Below are 18,028 nucleotides of genomic sequence, written 5' to 3' on the forward strand. Positions count from 1 at the left end.
TCTGTTACGGGGCAGTATTTCTTTAGTACCATGAGTAATGGGGGTGGATTGGGAAATGAACCGTTCCCCATTACACCAGGACCTAACTGCACAGCCCGTGCTTTCCAGTTAAAATTTGATTGCCTCGAATCCTGAGGATTATGGAAAATAAGAAAAAGGCCTAGTAAAATTTATGGCTTTTAATCATAAACCGATAGAATTGCAGTAAATCTATCATAAGCATGCAGATGTGGACGCAGAAGAGGGAAGCAATAGGCTTGCCTGTTCCGGGGGGGGTGAGGAACTGCAGCACCCACAGCAGGGCTGGCTGGGCGGGGAGCGGGGCTGCCCCCCCATCTCCTCCGGGGTGCTAAGCCCACTTCTCCTCCGTGTCCCGCAGGGCCCCGGTGTCCCCGACCTCATTGCAAAGGGGTGGCAGGGCTGGAGGCACGTGGGGAGCGAGGGGGGGTGAAGTGGGAACAGGGGGCAAGGGTGGGATGGTGGGGGGTAATGGAATGGAAAGGGGGAAAGCAGAAAAAGGGGCCAAAGCTGGAGGTTTTTCCTCCTCCCCTCCGTGCCACTGGCTGGGCAGGGAGCAGGATGGGTCCTGCCGAGGGGATGAGGGAGGCAGAGGTCAGGGGGAGGATGCTTGCAGGGATCACATGTGTGGTGGGAGAGGAGAGCGTCTGGCAGAGGGAAATGGCAGGAGAGCGAGACACGCACAGAAGGCAGAAGGTATTTTATTTAAGAAAAAAAAAAAAAGAGCGATAAGAAATAAAAAAGGAAAGAGTAAAGAACTGACTCTGAAGAAGAGATAAGAGAGGAGGGTAGTTAGTGGGAGAAGGAGCAAAAATAAGTGTGATAAGGCCTGATAGAAAGGGGAAGGCAGCAAGCAGCGCCGAAGAAGTCGGGGAGGCAAAGGGCTCGTGCCTGGGGCCGGGTGACGATGGCGAGAGCCCTGGGGAGCATCAGCAGCTCCGGAGAGAGCTGGGCACCGATCCTGGTGGGGAGGGAAGTGCCAGGAGCCAGCTGGTGCCCTCAGGGTGGGAAGTGTCTGTCCCCTTGTCCCCAGCCCAGCTGCATCCCACCACAGGGCCCATCGTGAGGCTCCCGGTGTTGGGAGCAGAGGAGGGAAGGCACCTTTCACAAGCTACCTCCCCTCCATGCCTAAACACGTCTCCTCCTGATTCTTTTTAAGCTGTTTCATAAAGCACTTTGTATTTCTCCTTATTAAAAAACAAAAAAGACTGAAAAATGCTGCCTGGCTCCAACACGCAGCCCATGGTTACCTGAAGAGCCGTGGTGGAAGTCAGCCCCTGCTCTCTCATCCCTGATTAAACTGCAACAGAAACACACTGTAAATTTCAGCAAAGAGGAGAAAGAGAGTTTATTCTTTTTTTTTTTTTTTATAGCCATGAAAATTGCTGAGCCGAGATGCTGGGCACTCTAAAATGCTTTTCTTCTGCTCCATCCATCTGCTTTAATTACATGGTGAATGAAAAAAAAAAGAAAAGAAAAATCCAGTTCACAAAGCATCGAAGATTTAAAAAAAAAAAAGACTGCAGGTAACAAACTGTGTGCAGGCGACAGTGCCGCGGAGCAGCGGGCAAACTTGCTAATGAGGGACTTTGAGGTGTAGCTCGGGTGGCTTTCTCCAGGGCAGGGAGCAAGGACGGAGGGGCTGGGGGTGCACATGGGTCGTGGCGGTGTGTGGCAGGGCCCTGGGGCTTTGCAGGGATGTGCGGAGGGTGGACTTGCCTTGGGAGCCCTCCATGTGACGCACGGAGTGGGCACGAGCAGGGGGCTCGTGGCAGTGGCTTGCACGGGGAAAGGCAGGCTTGTGGCATGTGTGTGTTGGGTGTTCGGTGTCCAGGAAGGGGCTGAGGGCTGGGAGAAATGGTGTGGTAGCACAGCCAAGCCCTTTTGCACAAAGAAAGAATTTTCTCTCTTTTTTAAAGCTTCTTTTTAACAGTGAAAGACTTGGTTCCTCCCTTTGATTGCTGGGATACTGCTGTATGCTGCAAATACCTTGTTGGACTTGGATATTAGTGCGTTTTTTTTTTTTTTTAATCTGTGTGTGTTGAATTAGCTCTTTTAATTACAGCATTAAAAAAGGATAACTGGAGTCAATTAAAAAGCTCTTCCAGGCTGCCAGTGTTAATAGCTGTCCAGGAACACAGAGACCCCCCTCCACCTCTCTGCCGTCTGCTGATCCACCGAGTGAGTTATTGTCAGTCCTGGCAGCAGAGCTCAAGCAGAGATTTCTGCACCTCGTATGTGGCTGGGCACAGCTTGCTCGGCTGTGCTCGGCTTGGCATCGTCCTCTGCAGGGCTGAGGCTTTGCTACAGCCTGGCCCCGCGTCCCCTCCTCTCCTAGGACAGTGCCGCTCCGAAATCGAATGGGATCTGCATCTCGGACGGGGCCGGGAGCACCTGCCTGCAGCTTGTGAGTTGTTATTTGTGGTTTCGTATCGAGCTTGCTGAAAATGATGGTTAAACACAGGTGGGAGGGGAGGCTGGCAAGGAGGCTTTTTCCTTTGGCTCTTTTTAAAAGCAAAGCAAAAGGCTTCAAAAAGGGTTCGGCTTCAAAATTGCAAAGGAAGGATGGGTTGGAGAGGAGGAACTAAGAAATCAAGTGTCTGAAACCTGCTGTGGAGAAAGCAATGCAAAATGTTTTGTTTCAAGGTGAATGGAAAGCTGAAACCAGCAGAAAATCCCCCCCTCCCTATGAGCACAGATGTTTCGGGTTGGTTTTTCTAGATTAGCACATTGCTGGAAGAAAAGAAAATCCATTCTTTCCTCTGTCGGCGCTCCAGGTTGCTGTCGCTTATTTTTTTATCACGTTGTAGTGACTTTGATCTCTGAAGACTCCTTAAGTGCTTTACAAATCAAGCATGCAAATCGGGGCTCATCCACCTCTGAGATGCCGCCATGGCCAGGGCATCCTGCCGGCGTGGTCCCACGCTTCTGAAAACCTCCAGCACCCCGTGCACCTGTGTCACAGGGACATTTTGTGCTTCCAACACAGCCAGGAACTGGTGCGAAGGCCACTGGGCTGTGCTGGGGTCCCTGAGTGGTGCCAGCCCTGCTCCTCCCATGCAAAGGAGGTGGCTTTTGCCCCGCCCTGCACCCGAACTTCTGGGAAATTGCCACAAACTGACCAGGAGCAGCTGAGCTGGTTTGATGAAACGGGTTTTATTTTCAAAGCTTGACTTGAAACACCTCTTTCCCCATCATACTCTCTCTATATCACTCTCTCCCCATGTGTTTGCCCTTCTGGCTGGCAATGCCACCAGGGACCCCCGTTCTTCTTTTCCAGGCAATGCAGATCTGCCAACACCGAGCACCAGAGCTGAGCGAAGGGAGGTCACTCCCAGGACCAGACACCATGGTGATGGGCACCCTGGGGCTAGCACTGGGGCAGGCGGCACGATGGCAGCCTCTGCCTCCTCCCTGCTGCAGCCCCGGGCCCGTTCTCCTCTGGCTTGGGCAGCGTGGATGTGTGTGCATTTATATATGCATGTAATGAAGCTAAATTCCCTCTGGGGAGTACCGAGGGGGCCAGGGCACTGCCTGCTTGTGCTGCAAGGTTTGAGGGCTGAGCTCACCACAGAGGTGGGCGTTTGGGGAATCGGCTGGAAAATACAGCTAGTCCTCAGCAAAAGTCCTCATCTCGTAGCGAGATGGCTGGGAAGTACCTCCGAGGTGACAGCGTCGGAGGGCGGGAACGGAGTACTCGCCAGTGATACAGAGCTGGACAGATCAAGAAGTCAAGATTTTGCATTCCAACTATCTATAGGAAATAGGGTTTTTTTTATTATTTCAAGTTTTCATAAAAATCCATAATTATTGAAATCAAAGTTACAGAAGAAAGTTTGTAACTTTTTATTGATTTTATTTCTTTTTTTTTTCTTTCTTCCCCCCCCGTTGTTTTTCCCTCTTGGAGTTATATCTGACACCAGAGTCCATCAGACAAAGTCTTTACAAACACAGGAGTCCTGAAGATATCGGCTGAATGTTTTCCTGGTATAAAGAAGAAGAGGAGGAGAAAGAGGTGGTGACAGTGCGGGTGCAGTGGGTTTGGACTGGGACAGGGGACGTTGTGAAGGAGAGAGGTCGGTATGTTTGTAGCAATGTTTTTTTAATTATTTTTTTATTTGTCCATACGTTCTTTTTTTAAAAAAAAAATTATTTGCAAATTGCTGCCTGGTTAAATCATTTTCATATTGAACTTGCGCGGTGCATCAGCAGAGCTGATGCCCGCGTCGGACTTGCGTGGCACGTACTCAATTTCAATGTTGTGCTTGGTGTTGCCTTTTCCCCGGCTCCACAAGAAGAGGAGCACCAGACAGAAGAGCACGACGCCCAGGAAAGAAATGAAGCCCATGGTGGTGGCGATGATGAGAGTCTTGATGTCAAAGGGGAAAGGCACGGTGGCACGTGTGCTGTTGGCATCACTCTCGTTGGGCTGGTTGGAGATGAACGCGAAGGTCTTGTTGGGTTGGTGGGGCCAGTCTGGGGAGTAGCTGCGCACGTGCAGGTGGGCCAGCATGGTGTCGTTGCCACCCGCGTTGCTGGCGATGCATAGGTAGGTGCCATTGTCCTGGATCTGGGCATAGCGCACCTCCAGCGTGCCATCAGGGAAGACAGTGAGCCGCCCGTTGGTTTTGGTAGAGATGAGGTGCTTCCGGGGGGAGAGCCACATGATGGTGGGCGGTGGGTCCCCATCTGCCCGACAGATGAAATGGACCGTGTGGCCTTCGTCCACGAAGATCTGCTGAGGTTTACGGTCTCGTATCCTGGCTCGGCGGCAGGTGAAGTAGTTGGGCAGGAGGACGTCAGGGAAGTCTTTGAACTCCTTGCCCTGGACGAATTCGGGGGTGGAGCAGGTGGGCTGCTGCTTGTTGAAGTTCAGCCTCCATCGCCGTCGGAAAACCCACAGCAGCCGACAGTCGCAGGCCAAAGGATTGTTGTCGAGGATGAGCGTCTCCAGGTTGCCCACCGAGTGGAAGGCCGACTCCTCCAGGGTGGTCAGCAAGTTCCCCGACACGTTCAGGATGCGCAGGTAGTTGAGGCCGCGGAAGGCAAAGGGCTCGACCATGGTGAGCTGCCCTCCCACCAGCTGGATCTCCTGGAGCCTCAGCAGGTCGTGGAGCATGGAGCCCTCGATGGTGACAATGGGGTTGTAGGAGAGGTTCAGGAAACGGAGGTAAACCAAGTGCCTCACCGACACGTACGGGATGGACGTCAGGTTGCAGTGGGTGATGGACAAGGAGGTCAAGTTCAACCCATAGAGGCAGTTGGACGTCATGGTATCCAGGTAGGGCCAGTGGGAGATCTCGAGGACCTTAAGCCGGTACAGCCTCTTGAAGGAGTAATCCCGGATGGCGTTGATGTTCAGGTGGCGCAGCCGCAGCACAATCAAGCCGTGCAGGTGAGACAGGGCCTCTGTGGGGATGGAGGTCAGGTTGCATTTCTCCAGGGTCAGCTGCTCCAGACTGTTGAGGCCACTGAAGGCCCGGTGGGAGATGTAGACAAGGTCGTTGTCCCCCACCTCCAAAGACTTCAGGTTGTACAAGTCCTGGAACATATAGTCCAGGAGGATCACAATTTTGTTCTCACTAATGTCTAGCTTGGTAAGGTTGCTGAGTCCAGTAAATACCCCCAAGGGGATCAGCTTGAGTCTGTTACTCCTGAGCCCCAGCGTCCTGAGGTTGAAGAGGTTGTTGAAAGCCCCAGGTTCAATGGCACTGATAATGTTCTCGTTTAGCTCCAGCTCCTCCAGGTGAGGGTAGTTGGCAAATTCATCCTGGTTGAGGGTCTTGATGCGGTTCTTGCCCAAGTCCAGCAGCCTGGTCTCGGTTGGGATCCCCTCGGGGACGACCATGAATCGCTTCCTGTGGCACAGGACAGCACGCTCCTGGGCAGAGCACTCGCAGCGCGGCGGGCAGCCTGTGGCAGAACCAGACAGGATGGATCCCAGCATCAGGAGGAGAATTGGCTGCCAGCAGGCCAGGATTGGGCTGCGCATACTCGCCTCCCCAGCTACCATCCTATCTCTCACCTGCAGGCAACGGGAGAGAAAGAGCAAAGCTGGATGTGAGCGAACGATCAGCAGAAGCATGGCAAAAGGTGCTAGAGCCAACATCACCTACCACCTGATGAGACCAGACCTCAGGAGGCACTTGACCCTGGTATTTCGACAGATTCACAAACGTGCAATGAGATGGGGTGACAGGCCTACGGGGGGGGGGGGGGGGGGGGGGGGGGGGGGGTGGAACTCCGCAGGGCAGGCAGCGGGCCCTCCCCTGTTTCCACTTCAAAAATAAAAATGAACCAAAAAAGCCACCCAAACCCTAATGTGTCATAGTGAGACAAGGGGGGATGTGACCATGTGCAGGACTCGTGCACGCTGTCAACATGTATACGAAAAGGGGATCTCAGGTCACAGTAAGTGGGCACGTGAAGTGTGCCCCTAATATGGGGCTGCCTCACACCACACCTTGGGGCTCTGGGCATGCTTTGTGCACCCCTATATAAGGGGCTGTTGTGTGCCACACCCCTAGACTCTAACACTTTTCTCCCTCAAAGAAATCAATGTTTCTTTGCAAGGTGCCAGGAGCAAACATGTTGGAAAGGCCATAAAGGTTTCCACGCACACGGCATTGGAACCCGCCAGCCCTTGGCACACCAGGCAGCTGCAGAGCTGAGTACGAAATGCAAAGGGGCTGCTGCGACCATCGTGGTGCCTCCTGGCCTGGGGCTGGGGCTGGGACACGCTGGGGGCAGTGCTAGGGAGGGTGGCAGCACCGCTGGCACTCAGCAAAGGGCAGCTGGGTACGTGTGGAGGTGCTGCCGGGCTCCTGCGAGGCGGTCCCCCCCCGGCCAGCGCGGTGCTGGCGGCTCCGCTGCGCTCCCACAGCCTGCCCTGGCCGCTGTGTCTCAGAAACCAATTCCCGCTGCTCACGGCCGTGCTGAGAAAGCCATCAAAGAAAGCAAAGCAACTGCTTGCAAAACAAAATACAGGCCACAGGGCTTAATTACACCCGGGCTGCGAAGACTTGAGCTCATCGGGCTGCCAGGCAGCTGGCCTTATCTGGGTGCGCTTTGCTGAAATCTCACCTCTGCCCTCGGGTGCAGCCGGGCGTGGGGCCCTGCTGCAGCCCCCTCCCCCCCCCCCCCGGCACGACCCCCTTCCTGGATCTGCCCCAGGTCAACTTCTGCCTCCCCCCTGTGCAGGGTGGAGGGTGCAGTGCACATAAATCAGCGTGGCTGCTTGGCCAACAGGTGATTTACACCAGGTCTGAACCCGCTCCTAAATCCCCTGCGCGCTGCTCTGGCTGGGTGGCACCAAACAGATGCACCGTGCCGAGCCATGCCCGAAGCGCTGCTGGCCTGGCTGCCGCTGGGATGGCAATGCCAGTGGGTGGATGCCGGGCAAGCAGCTGATGAATGAAGTGCAAGCGTCAGGTTCTTAACGACTAGACAAACCCACCTGCACAGAATTAAAGTCTAGACACCCTTCACATGTTAGTAGTTCTCAGCTAAATTTAAATCTGTGATAAATGCAGTCCCTGACAAAAGCAGCTGAAATCTTAACGGCCAGAGTCAGTAAGAGCTGGGGGAGAAAGACAAGGAATAAATTCTGAAAAATTCTGGGCCAAGGAGAGCTTTGAAGCCCTCCTGTCTCCCACTGGGCATTCCAGAGGCCTCAAGGTGAGGTGGCTGGCAAGAGGTGCCCATCTAAAAACGACCGATAAATCGCTGGTTTTTGGTGGCCAGGCTCACTCAGCAGCACCAGATGGGCTCAGACCAGGGCAGGGCTGGCTGGGGTGAGGAGGGCCCCAGCTGCTCTGAGTGGGTTCGGGCACGTTCACGAGGCCAATTCTGGGGCAAGGGCTTGGTGTCGGTGGGGAGAAGTCCATGGCCGCCTGCAGGGTACAGGGAGGTGGGGGACATGGAGCCTCAGCAGGGGCTTTGCGAAATGTGAAGCCTGCCACATTTGCTCTGAGACAGACCATGAACCCTACCTGCCCTTGGAGCTGCTGAGCCCCCCGCTCCCAGGTGCCAGCCCTGGTCAGGATCAGGCCTGATGGCTGTGATACACAGGCCAGGACAAGCCGGGGAGTGCTGCAGCCCTCTGGCATGAATGTGGCTCTCATTTCTCACATTAAACAAAAAAAAAAAAAAGAATCGATAAGAAAGGAGCAGCTGCCGGCCTCACTGGTGTTAGGTAACGACTGGATCAGTGCAAACCAAAGGAAAAACTGTGCCCAGATCCAGGGCAGTGGGTGCTCACCCTCACCCTGCTGCCTATGGATGAGAGCTCCAAATTCTGCACGAGGGGAGCAGATGGATGCACTGGGGCCGCGCTGCCTCGGTGCTACACGTGGCAGGACCCGCTGGGAGGGGCAATGCTGTTCTGAGCCCCCGCCTGCAAATGCAGCCAACCAAGGCTGATGCCGGAGGAAGCCCAGGAGAGCACCGGGGCTTGCCCCCGAGGCTGCAGGGTCCCTCCTGCCCCGAGGGGCTGGCAGTGCCCTCTGCTATCCTCAGGCTACCCCCTGCTCGCCACCCTGCAGGGTGCCCGGTGCTCCGCCACGGTGACGGCAAGCGAGCGGCAAAAATCCCCGCGTCAGCGCTAACCCCACCTGGCCTCCATAAATTACCACGCGGGAGACGTTCACCCTTGAACCAGATGCTTTCGAGAGCATCGGACGACCGCAGGCGATTGAGGCCGAGGCAAGACAAATCCCCAGGGCCCCGCGGGCTCTCAGGGGCAGAGCTGGGCCGGGAGGGGAACGTGCGCCCACCCTGACCGAGCCATGGTGCTGTGGGCTGGTCCCGGCACCACTCCGGGATGCTGCATGGGCACGGTACGGGCATGGCCAGCCACGGGCTCACCCCATCTCTGCACCACTGGCTTTCCTCAAAGCCTTAGAGCCGGTGCTCGCCTCTAAGCCGCTCCAGCTAAATCAAATTTTATTGAACTTGACTACATTTTAGAGATAAAGACTCCAGGTTTACAAATAAATATTTAACAACCTTTCCTGCTGCTAAAGAGTTGCTTATCCAGACCCCGGGCTCTGCACTAAGTGTTCCTGTAGCTATCTGCAAAGCAGCAAAACAAAGGGAGAGGCTTTAATTTGCCAAACACGTTCGTGCCTATTTCCGCCTCGCTCCATCATTCCCTCTGCGTCCAGCGTGCATTTGCAGGCCTTTTTTCTTTCTCTCTCCCTCCTCCCCACCCTTCCCGCTCCCTCCTCCTGCTCTTTCCCCACTCAGCACAGGTACTGGCACCAGCCGCACCCCTCATGGTGCCGGGAAGGCCAGGGGATGGAAGCAGGGCCAGACCCGCAGCACCAAGGGGTGGTTTCCCTCTCCGACACATAGGCAAAAAGGAAGCAGTGGGAGACCCTAAAGCAAGCCCCAAGCAGGCAGAGCACGGTGCTGAGCCTGGGGGCTCCCCTGTCCTGCTGGCTTAGGGACCCTACAGGGCTCCCTGTAGCTCTGTGCCCCTTCCCTTTGATCCTGGAGGCTGCCAGGATTTGGGCAGAGCCTGCCCCAGGACATGGGAGCGATGGGAAGCAGCCTTCATTAGGGGACGGCTTGTTAACAAAGGGCATGGAGGTGGTGCCCATGTCCCGGCCTGACCCCCAGCTCCTCCAGGGGCAGCACAAAGCGCTGGGAGAAGGGTGGCGAGCAGGGCAGGGGCTGGAACGGCCGCGTGCAGGGCCCCTCGTCCTGCGGGGGGACGCGAGCACGGGGCACGGTGCTCAGCCTGCCCAAGTATCTGCTTTCAGCTGCTCCGAGACGGAGCCTGGAATAGGTGTGCTGCAACCTGATCTGCTGCGGCAGTTGCTCCGAGGCTGTAAATGAGCACCAAGAAGTATTCAAGATGCAAATCCCCTTCCGGCACTCACACAGCCTGGCTGGCACCGCACGCCCGTGGCACCCAAGCCTGCGGGACGGCCGCGCAAAGGAGGGCCCTTACGGCGATGGCTCTTCCACCCAAAATGCAGCTCTTCCGCCCAAAATTCAGGGGCCCCAGTACCATGGGGGGGGGGGGGGGGTATGAGGTGAGGGACTCATCAAGCCAAAGGGCAGAAAAGCCAGGGATGCGCAGGGAAGGCAGAGGTGGAGAAGAGCTCTGCGGTGGGCTGAGGGACCAAGGGGTGGTTTTGCCCCAGCCAGCTGCTGGTCCAGGGATCTGCTTGACTCCACAGATGCGAATGCTTGGGGGATAAATGGCAATGGCCCAGAGCCAACCTGGGGAAAGGTTTTCAGGCCTGTTACTGGAGCGGGGCGGTGGGAAGGAGATCCCAGGCATCTCTGCAGGATGCCGAAGCCCAGGGCAGATTTTGCTGAGGCTGTCTCGCTGCAATCACAGCCGTGCCAGAGCCGCTCACCCCCACTCACCCCTTTGCTCCCTCATTTTTAAAGGCTTTTTTTTCTCTCTCTTTGGCTGCCCACGCTTCAGTGACCCATCAGCAAAGAAAACATCCTGACAAGGGATCAATAAGTAATTGCGAAGGCAGCTGTAGACGTCTGGGGGGTGCAAAGCCCTGAGCTAGCGGGAGATAAATGAGGATGGGAAGGGTGCAGCGCTCCAGGGAGCTCGGGCTGCGAGCCAGCCACGCTCCCCTGCTCGCGGGCTGCTGGTTCAAGGTTTCCCATGCCAGGCAAGTGCTGGAGTGCTGTGTTTGCTGGGGGAGCATCTCCTGAGGGTCAGCCTTCGGTCTCCTGCTCTGCATGTTTCAGCCTGGGTCAGCAGGAGGATGGTGCATGGCTGCGACTGGCTGGGAAGGACATGCAGCAGCTGGCTGAATGGGGCTTCTTTTTTTTGTTTTACTTCAGCAAAACTCCTCGCTGAGAGGCCGGTCTCTGCGGATATCAGGTCACCAGGGCGTTTTGGGGCTCAACTGAAGGCAGCCAGCTCAGTGAGCACCTGAGTGACGAGTGAGCACGGGGCAGAGGGGATCCAGTGCAGCACGAGTGTCTCTGTGGGTGTTCTTTCATCCCTGCACGTAGCTGTGAAAGAAGGATGGAAAAAGGGCAGCCTTTTCCTAGGACTATGGAAACTGGAGAAGTGAAGGAAAGGTCTACCAAGAGAGCATCTTCTGGGACAGGTGCCAGGGTCACGGTGACATTGTGAAGGCATCTCCCGTGCTCCGCCTCAGCATGCAAAGACCCTTCTGGGGACAGTGGGGGTCGGCAGCTGCTGGAGCCCGGGCCACCATCCTGCTCCCGATCCTGTGGCGACAAGCCCACCGTCTCCTCCCAGTGCAGCCCCAGGAGCCATCCCCCACGGGAGGCTTGGCTTTCCCAGGGAACAGGCCCCAGCAGTAGCCAAACACTTCCCACGCAGCCCAGGAGCGCTCCAAGGAGCAGGGCAGTGCTGGTGGCTTTGGGGCTGGAGGTCCTGCTGTGCCAGGCTGAGGCTCAGCCACCTCGGCCACCAGCTCCTCACCCTGCCTCCGTGTCCCTGCTCGATGGTGGAAAGCTGGGTCTGAAGGACCAAACCGCGCAGCTCCAGCAACCGGGGACCGGGGAGCGCATCCCGAGCCCACGGCGCCACGCGGCGATGCTGCTGCCGGAGGCTGTGGGCACATCCGTTACATGTTTAATTTAAGGTCAGCCTGTACCTACGGCACCACTTCTGTTCCCACACCTCATCCTTAAAATACCCCGGCAGCCAGTGCAATATCCTAAAAACAGGTCGATTTGGAGCACCGTGCCGTTCCCTGGGAACCTTTCGGATAATAGCCAGAGGACTTCAGAGGACATAAACCCCACAGCTTCTTTGATTCCCGGGAAACCTGCTGGTTTACCTCCATGTAGGACTGGCCCTGATATTTTTACAGCGTTGCCTAAATAAGTGGCCTCAAAGCCTTTCGGCTGACCGCGGAGGAGCCCGGGGAAGCTCGCTTTGTGACAAGCGGGATGAGCTGCACGGCGCAACGAAGGCACACGTGGGCAGGGGCACGGCTGCACTTCAAGGCACTGCGAGAGCCGGAAGCCCCGGTCCTCTCCATCCACCTGCTGCCCAGACCCCTTCCCACAAGCCACATCTCTGCCTCTCTCCGTTATTCTGGCTTCATTCACACAATAACAAATGCAGTGCTGCAGGAATTTCCAGAGAGAAGCAGAGAAAAAAGGGAGCAGAAGCAAGCATGAGCGATGGCGAGCGTGGCGAGCAGATTCCTCTTCCCAGCCTGGCTTTCTCTGTGCTGGTTTTACACGTATAATTCTTTTCTTCTTTCCCCCGTTCTTGCTTGTTTGATTTTGCATTATTTATGGCTTGTCTTCAGGGCCTCCATTTGTTGTTATTGTTTCATTCAACAATAAAATAGATTCGATAAAAACAAACAGCGCTGAGCCGTGGCTGAGCCCGCCGGTCCTGCAGTCAGCGGTGCCGTGGGCAGGCGAGTGGCCAGCAGCGCCTGCCAGCCCGGGACGAGGGGCTGGATCCGCACATGGGCATCGAGGTGTACAGCTTGGCTGGGATTTGGGCTCCAGGTGCTGCCAGCCCCACAGACACGCGTCCTTCCCAGGTATGGGGGTGCGCACAAAGCTCCTGGGTCACAGCAATGCACCCAGACCTCAGGCCCCCTCTGAGCAAGAAGGAAAACGCTGGTTGAAAGGAGAACCCAGGTTATTTTTAGGGCAATTTCAGGAAATCCAACGTTTCTGCTTCACTGGTGATGCTGTCTCAAGTCCGCTGGCACCAGCTGTGGATGCTGCGCCACGCAATCCCAGCCCCAGGTGCTTTGGGAAGCTGGGACAGGGGGATCAGCTCCATCCTAAAGGGAAGGGCTCGGTGCAAGCCACACAGCACAGCCCCACGGCTACACAGCAGCTGGAGCAGGGGCAAAAAGCCCGGTGGGTTTAATGCCTTTAATGAGGGCTGCTAGGCTTCCTGCAGCCTCCGCTGTGCCATGGGGAACCTCACCAGTCCCCAGCCCTTTCTGCCTGGCAGCGCTGTCCCCGTGGGCACAGAGCAAAAGGAGCAACCCACCGCGGTGACGGAGCGTCCCCCCCGCTGCCCTTGGCAGAGGGCTGCTTTGGGGTTGTTTTGTTTCGTTTTCCTTGAGCTGCAAGAGATGCTTTCCGCCCCTTCCTCCTTCTCCCCGTGGTGATGATAATAATACAGAGACTGCACTCGGGGCTGCATGCGAGAACAAAAGTAATCACGTGGCCATACGGTGCCTAGAAATTAAATCGGAAATGCAAGGCCAGGGTTTCCATTTCGGTTCAGCCTCTGCATCGTTTCCCATTGAAAAGGAGCAGCAAGCTGAGCACAAAGCAGTTTAATGGCAGCACCTAATGGCAGCGCAATCCCAGGCTTCCCGGAGCAAATCAGAGCTCGAGCCCAGGGCAGCCGCGGCTCCACGCAGGGCGAGGGGGTCCCCACGCTGCTCAGCGCCGAGGCCCTGCCTCCTGCCCTTCGTCTGGCTCTGGTGGCACACATTTCTTTGCAGCACGGCTGAGGCTGGTGCTCAGCTCCTCCAGCTAACCCTCGTGGGCTCCTCAGGGCTGCCCCCAGCCCAGGGGGTGTTGGGGAAGGGACGGGTTTGGGTGCCGGAGGGACAGAGGTGTGCCCAGGTGAGGCCTGAAGGGAATCCCCGGCCCGGCGGAGGCCGAGCCTCCGAACGTGCTCAGACTTTGCTCGGCACCCCGGGCGTGCCTCCGAGGCCTGCGTCCGTCATTCCCCATCTCGCACTTGACGTCTCCGATCTCAACAATGAGCCGGGAGAATGGAGCACGTCAAAATATTCTGCTTCTCCCTCCTGCAAGAATTCCCCATCGGAGACCAATCCAATTAAGGTGCTGGTTATGAAATTAACCGTAATTACACGAGCGATATTTAACGTTTTGCATTCTGATGAAGAAACGGAACGGAAATGATGAAAAAAACCAATAATGGTGGGTCCTACCGAGATAACTAAGAGCAACGCAGGGCGGCGGGGGAGGAAAGGAACAAAGGCGCCAGGATGCTCTGGCTCACTCTCAGTGCTGTCCCCAGCTTGGGACACCAACCCTGGCCCTGTGACAAGGGACACAGAGCTTCATGGGGCAGCCCATGCCATGACACAAGCGTCCCACGGGACAGTCAGGTGGCGGAGGGAATGCCTGGGGAGAACAGGGACACGGTGGGTGCAGCTCCAAGCAGATGGCAAAGCAGGGTCACAGGGAGCGGGGACACGTGGCAGAGGCACGGAAAAATCTCTCTGTGCAGCCATTTCCCTCTGCAAGCTCCAATTTTTCCTCCCCCAGATGGAGTGGGTTGGGGGGGGAAATTGACTTGGAAGAAAATTGAGGCCATGGCCTCCAGTTGCTTTCTCCCTTTATTTTTCTTGGGTTGTTTGATTTGAGTTAAGCATTCGTAGCCCTCTTCTCTCTCCTCCCAGCCTCCCCCCACAGCTGACAAGCTGTGCTGGCTCTTTTCCCACCAAGAGCCATTTCTGCTCGTGCTAGGATAAACCCCGCTCCCTCTGCTTCCCGACAGACAAGGGAGGACAGCCTCCGGCCCAGGGCACTGGACGCATCCAGCCCTCGAGGAGCCGCACACCTCGACCTGTGCCCTCCTCTCACCGCGCGGGGTGACGGGATGGGCGGGCATGGAAAGGGGATCAGACGGATTTGGAGGAGTATGGGGGCGAGCGGTGCTGCACAGTGCCCCAGCCCAGGACACCGGGGAGCGAGGCTTCTCCAAGGAGCGAGGCTCTCCAAGCTCTGGAGGCTCTGCCCCGCACGGCCTCCATCCCCGCACGGCCTCCATCCCCGCACGGCCTCCATCCCCGCACGCCCTGACGACCACTCAACCTAACGTGGGGCGAGGCCAGACCCTGGCTCTCAGCTTTGCCTTTGGCAGGAGTGGCCTCCTTGCCTCCGCTCCCCGTGAGCCTCCCGCGGCTGCACGTGGTGCTCCAAGCCGAGGCCATCTACCTCTGGTCCACGGCACGGCCATCTTGCCCAAAGGGACATGTGTGGGGACACCGAGCTCACGCCAGCCTGGAAGGATTCAACGTGACCAAGCCCCAGCTCCGCTGACCTTCCCCAGTGCCAGCAGTGCCCAAGCAAACTCCCCACGGGCCACAAGCCAAATGGGGACGAGGAGCAGCGGGGCTCCGGTGCCCCAGGGACAGCGGCTCCCACAGGTGACACGGGAAAGCCTCTCTCCAGGAAGTTCCACCCCGGCGGGGTCCCAAAAGGGGTAGCAGAGTCACACTTCCCACGAGCACCTTCACAGAGACGTGCCCCCGGCAAACACGTCCCCCCCAGCCCGACGGCGCTGCCCCCTGAGGCTGTCACCCCCCAGCCACCCGAGGCACTGTCACGGCACCTGGTGGGGTCCCTTAATCCTCACCAAGCCACGACGGGCGCCGGTGTGCTTTACAACGCAGCAGCTGTAATTACACGATAATTACACCATAATCGTGGCGTTATTATAAAGTGATTTATCAAGCCCTGAAATTAAAGCTCAAGTTACAGGATTTTACACTTGTTACGCGCATCGAGCAGGGTAAACTCTGGCATCATTACGGGACTGTATTAAGTAGGAAACTAAAGGAATAATAAGTCGTTCAGTCATGCTGTTAACCTGCCAGTGATATGAAACACTGGTAATTAGAGGTATCGCGGAGTAATTGCGTTAGAGGTGTAGAATAACTGCAGCACGGTACGGTGTTACAGAAGTACAGCCATCCGCTTCGAAATTAATCCCCCCGCAAAAAGGTTCGGCGGGTCTGAGTCCCCGGAGAGGAGAGGGGAGGAGAGGAGGAGGAGGAGGAGGAGGAGGAGGCCTGGTTACGGGGAAAATGGCCCCAGCATGTCTGTAGGAAGGCATGGATGCTCAGCCCTGGGATGCATTTCTCTCTCAGCCTCACTCACCGCTCTCGCTAAGCTCAGAGCACCGAGCCCACTGCTCGCCGTGGTACCAAACTGCCGGCTGAGCGCCCCAGGCAGGAGCCAGGAGTGGGAGGCGAGGAGGCAGAGCCAGCCCAGGCAGCTCCTGCCGCTGGCCACAGCCACGCTGCTGAGCCGGGCAGGGGGCTGAGCAGGGCTCCCTGCACAGGGCAGCTCGGCATTTGGGACAGGCTCGGGGCATTTGGGACAGGCTCAGTGCGGTGCTGGCCATTCGCACCTGGGAGAGAGGCAGGAGAGGTTTGAAGCAGGGGGTAGAGGATGCTGCGGTGTGGGGCTGAGCAGCGACACGGGGCTGGGGGGCTGCCTTTGGGGTGGGCAGCCCTGGGGGCACGAAGGAGGGCGTGAAGGTCAGCTCGGCGCTGCTCGAGGCGGCAGCGTGGGTAGCTGAGGGTTAAGGCTGGCGGAGGGCTGGGACGGTGAGGAAGGGACATCAGAGCCCACGCCAGGGTGCTGCAGAGCAGGGGGAGATGGAGGGAGGAAGGGAAAGGAGCAGATCTGCCCAGCAGGGCTGCCCCGGGTGCTTCGCCTCCAGTTCTGTGGCCACAGGGAGCAGCAGGGGACGGGGTCTGGCATGGACAGGCACTGCCGGGCGGGGCTGGCCGAGCCCCGGCTCCGCGATCCGGCACACACCAGGGCACGGGGCGAGCGATGACCGCCAGTGCCCACGCTCACACCCGCCCTCGCCGAGCCTCCCTCCCGGTGGAAATCACTTCCACAGCACCGCCGCTCCCGGTCCTCCCTGGCGGGGGCAACCCCAGCACCTGGAGCACAGCACGCCCCTGCCTTTCGCTCCGGGCTATGTCCACTTCCAAGGCACAAGGTGAAAAATCCGATACCCTCAAGGCAGCAGCAGGAGCAACAAGCGCTGGCGCTGCCTGGGAGGGCTCCCCGGCCAGCCAGCAGGCTCCCTGGCATCCTCCCAACCCCTCCTGCCCCGAAAAGCCCCTTCAACATTAACCCCTTCAACATTAACCCCTCCTTTTTCTGCCGGGCACAAACCAGGCTGGCAGCCCCTCGCTGCCTCCACTCCCATTTTCCCGTGCCGGGGGCTGAGCCCAGAATGGGGGGGGGGGGGCCCTCAGCGGCTCCCCAAAAACCTGGGGGTCCATCGTCCACCCAACGGGCAGCACATCCCCACAGCCCCGGCTCACCTACCTGCAGGCTGGGGGGCTGGCGCCGGCGGGGGGCAGCCCCCCTTGGCCAAACTGCCCCCCATGGCTCCCGGCTGGGGGCTGGGAGCTCGCCCTGCCCGGGTGAAGTCCTTCGTGCCTCGGTGCGCGGCGTGCCCGGGAGAGGGGCAGCCTCCTCCAGCATCAACCTCGCCGGCCACGCTGGGGGGCTCCGGGGCGCCCAGGGAGCCTGCCGGGCTGCGCCGTGCCCCACCTGAATACGGGATCCGCTCGGCTAGCGGGGAGGAGGAAGAGGAGGAGGAGGAGGAGGCTGCCACAGCAGGAGGATGCGGCGCAGGGCGAGGCAGCCCCGGGTAGCCGGGGCAGGGCGCGGGGCTGGGGAGAAGCAGGGGCCGTGCCGAGCCGAGCCGTGCCGCGCCGCCAGCCCCCCGGGCAGCCTCCCCATCCCTCTTACCTGCATCTCATTCTCGCCGGCGGTCTCCTTCGGTCCGAAATGGCATCTCCCCCGGCCCCCCCCCTCCTCCGCCACAGCCTCCACCTGCAGTAACGCAGCTCCCCCTCTCCGCAGCGCCGGCACGGGCAGGAGGCGCACGGGCGGCGGAGGCGCTCCCGGGTCCGCCCGGCTCCCGGCCTCCCCCGGCGCCCGGTGTCCGCTCCGGGGCCGCCCTAGGGACGCTCGGCGGCCGGCGGCCTCCCCTCCGCGCCCGCCGGGTGGAGGCCGGGGGAGGCGGCGGTGCTGCGGGGGGGCGGCGGCGGCGGCATGGCCCCCCCCGGCGGGCGGGGAGGCGCGGCCCGGGTCCGCTGCCGCCGGCCGGGGCTGCTGCGGGGAGGCCGGCTGGGAGGCAGCCTCGGCTGCCGGCCCCCGCCTCCCCTCCGGGAGGAGCCGCCGGAGGGAGCGGGGCGGTGCGGGGCCGGGGGCGGCCTCCAGTCCCCTCCTCCTGCAGCCTCGGTGCGGGCTGCGAGGCCGGGCTCTGCTTCGGGGGGGGGGG

The 18,028-nt window shown here is 58.7% G+C and overlaps 2 protein-coding genes across 9 annotated transcripts in view; one reads left to right on the forward strand and one right to left on the reverse strand.

Annotated features, from left to right (window-relative positions):
• The window catches only part of HMG20A (high mobility group 20A), a 167,373-nt gene extending 163,548 nt beyond the window's left edge, over positions 1-3,825 (forward strand). For 4 of the 6 annotated variants that reach the window (XM_050713101.1, XM_050713104.1, XM_050713102.1 and 1 more), the window contains 3 exons: positions 1,392-1,544; positions 2,084-2,425; positions 3,299-3,825. In XM_050713101.1, coding sequence (XP_050569058.1) covers positions 1,475-1,544; positions 2,084-2,425; positions 3,299-3,825 — 939 coding nt within the window. In that variant the 5' untranslated portion in view covers positions 1,392-1,474. Of the gene's footprint in view, positions 1-1,391 lie in introns of all 6 variants that reach the window. The other 2 variants (XR_004779914.2, XR_007708743.1) reach the window with 1 other exon arrangement.
• LINGO1 (leucine rich repeat and Ig domain containing 1) overlaps positions 3,774-18,028 on the reverse strand; it is a 111,664-nt gene continuing 97,409 nt past the window's right edge. The window contains exons 1-2 of one of the 3 annotated variants that reach the window (XM_035554229.2): positions 17,494-17,715; positions 3,774-6,043 (exon numbers count right to left, since the gene is read on the reverse strand). In XM_035554229.2, coding sequence (XP_035410122.1) covers positions 4,190-6,043; positions 17,494-17,499 — 1,860 coding nt within the window. In that variant the 5' untranslated portion in view covers positions 17,500-17,715 and the 3' untranslated portion in view covers positions 3,774-4,189. The other 2 variants (XM_035554228.2, XM_035554231.2) reach the window with 2 other exon arrangements.

This window comes from Cygnus atratus, chromosome 11, assembly GCF_013377495.2.
Source record: "Cygnus atratus isolate AKBS03 ecotype Queensland, Australia chromosome 11, CAtr_DNAZoo_HiC_assembly, whole genome shotgun sequence".
In the NCBI taxonomy this organism is placed as follows: domain Eukaryota; kingdom Metazoa; phylum Chordata; class Aves; order Anseriformes; family Anatidae; genus Cygnus; species Cygnus atratus.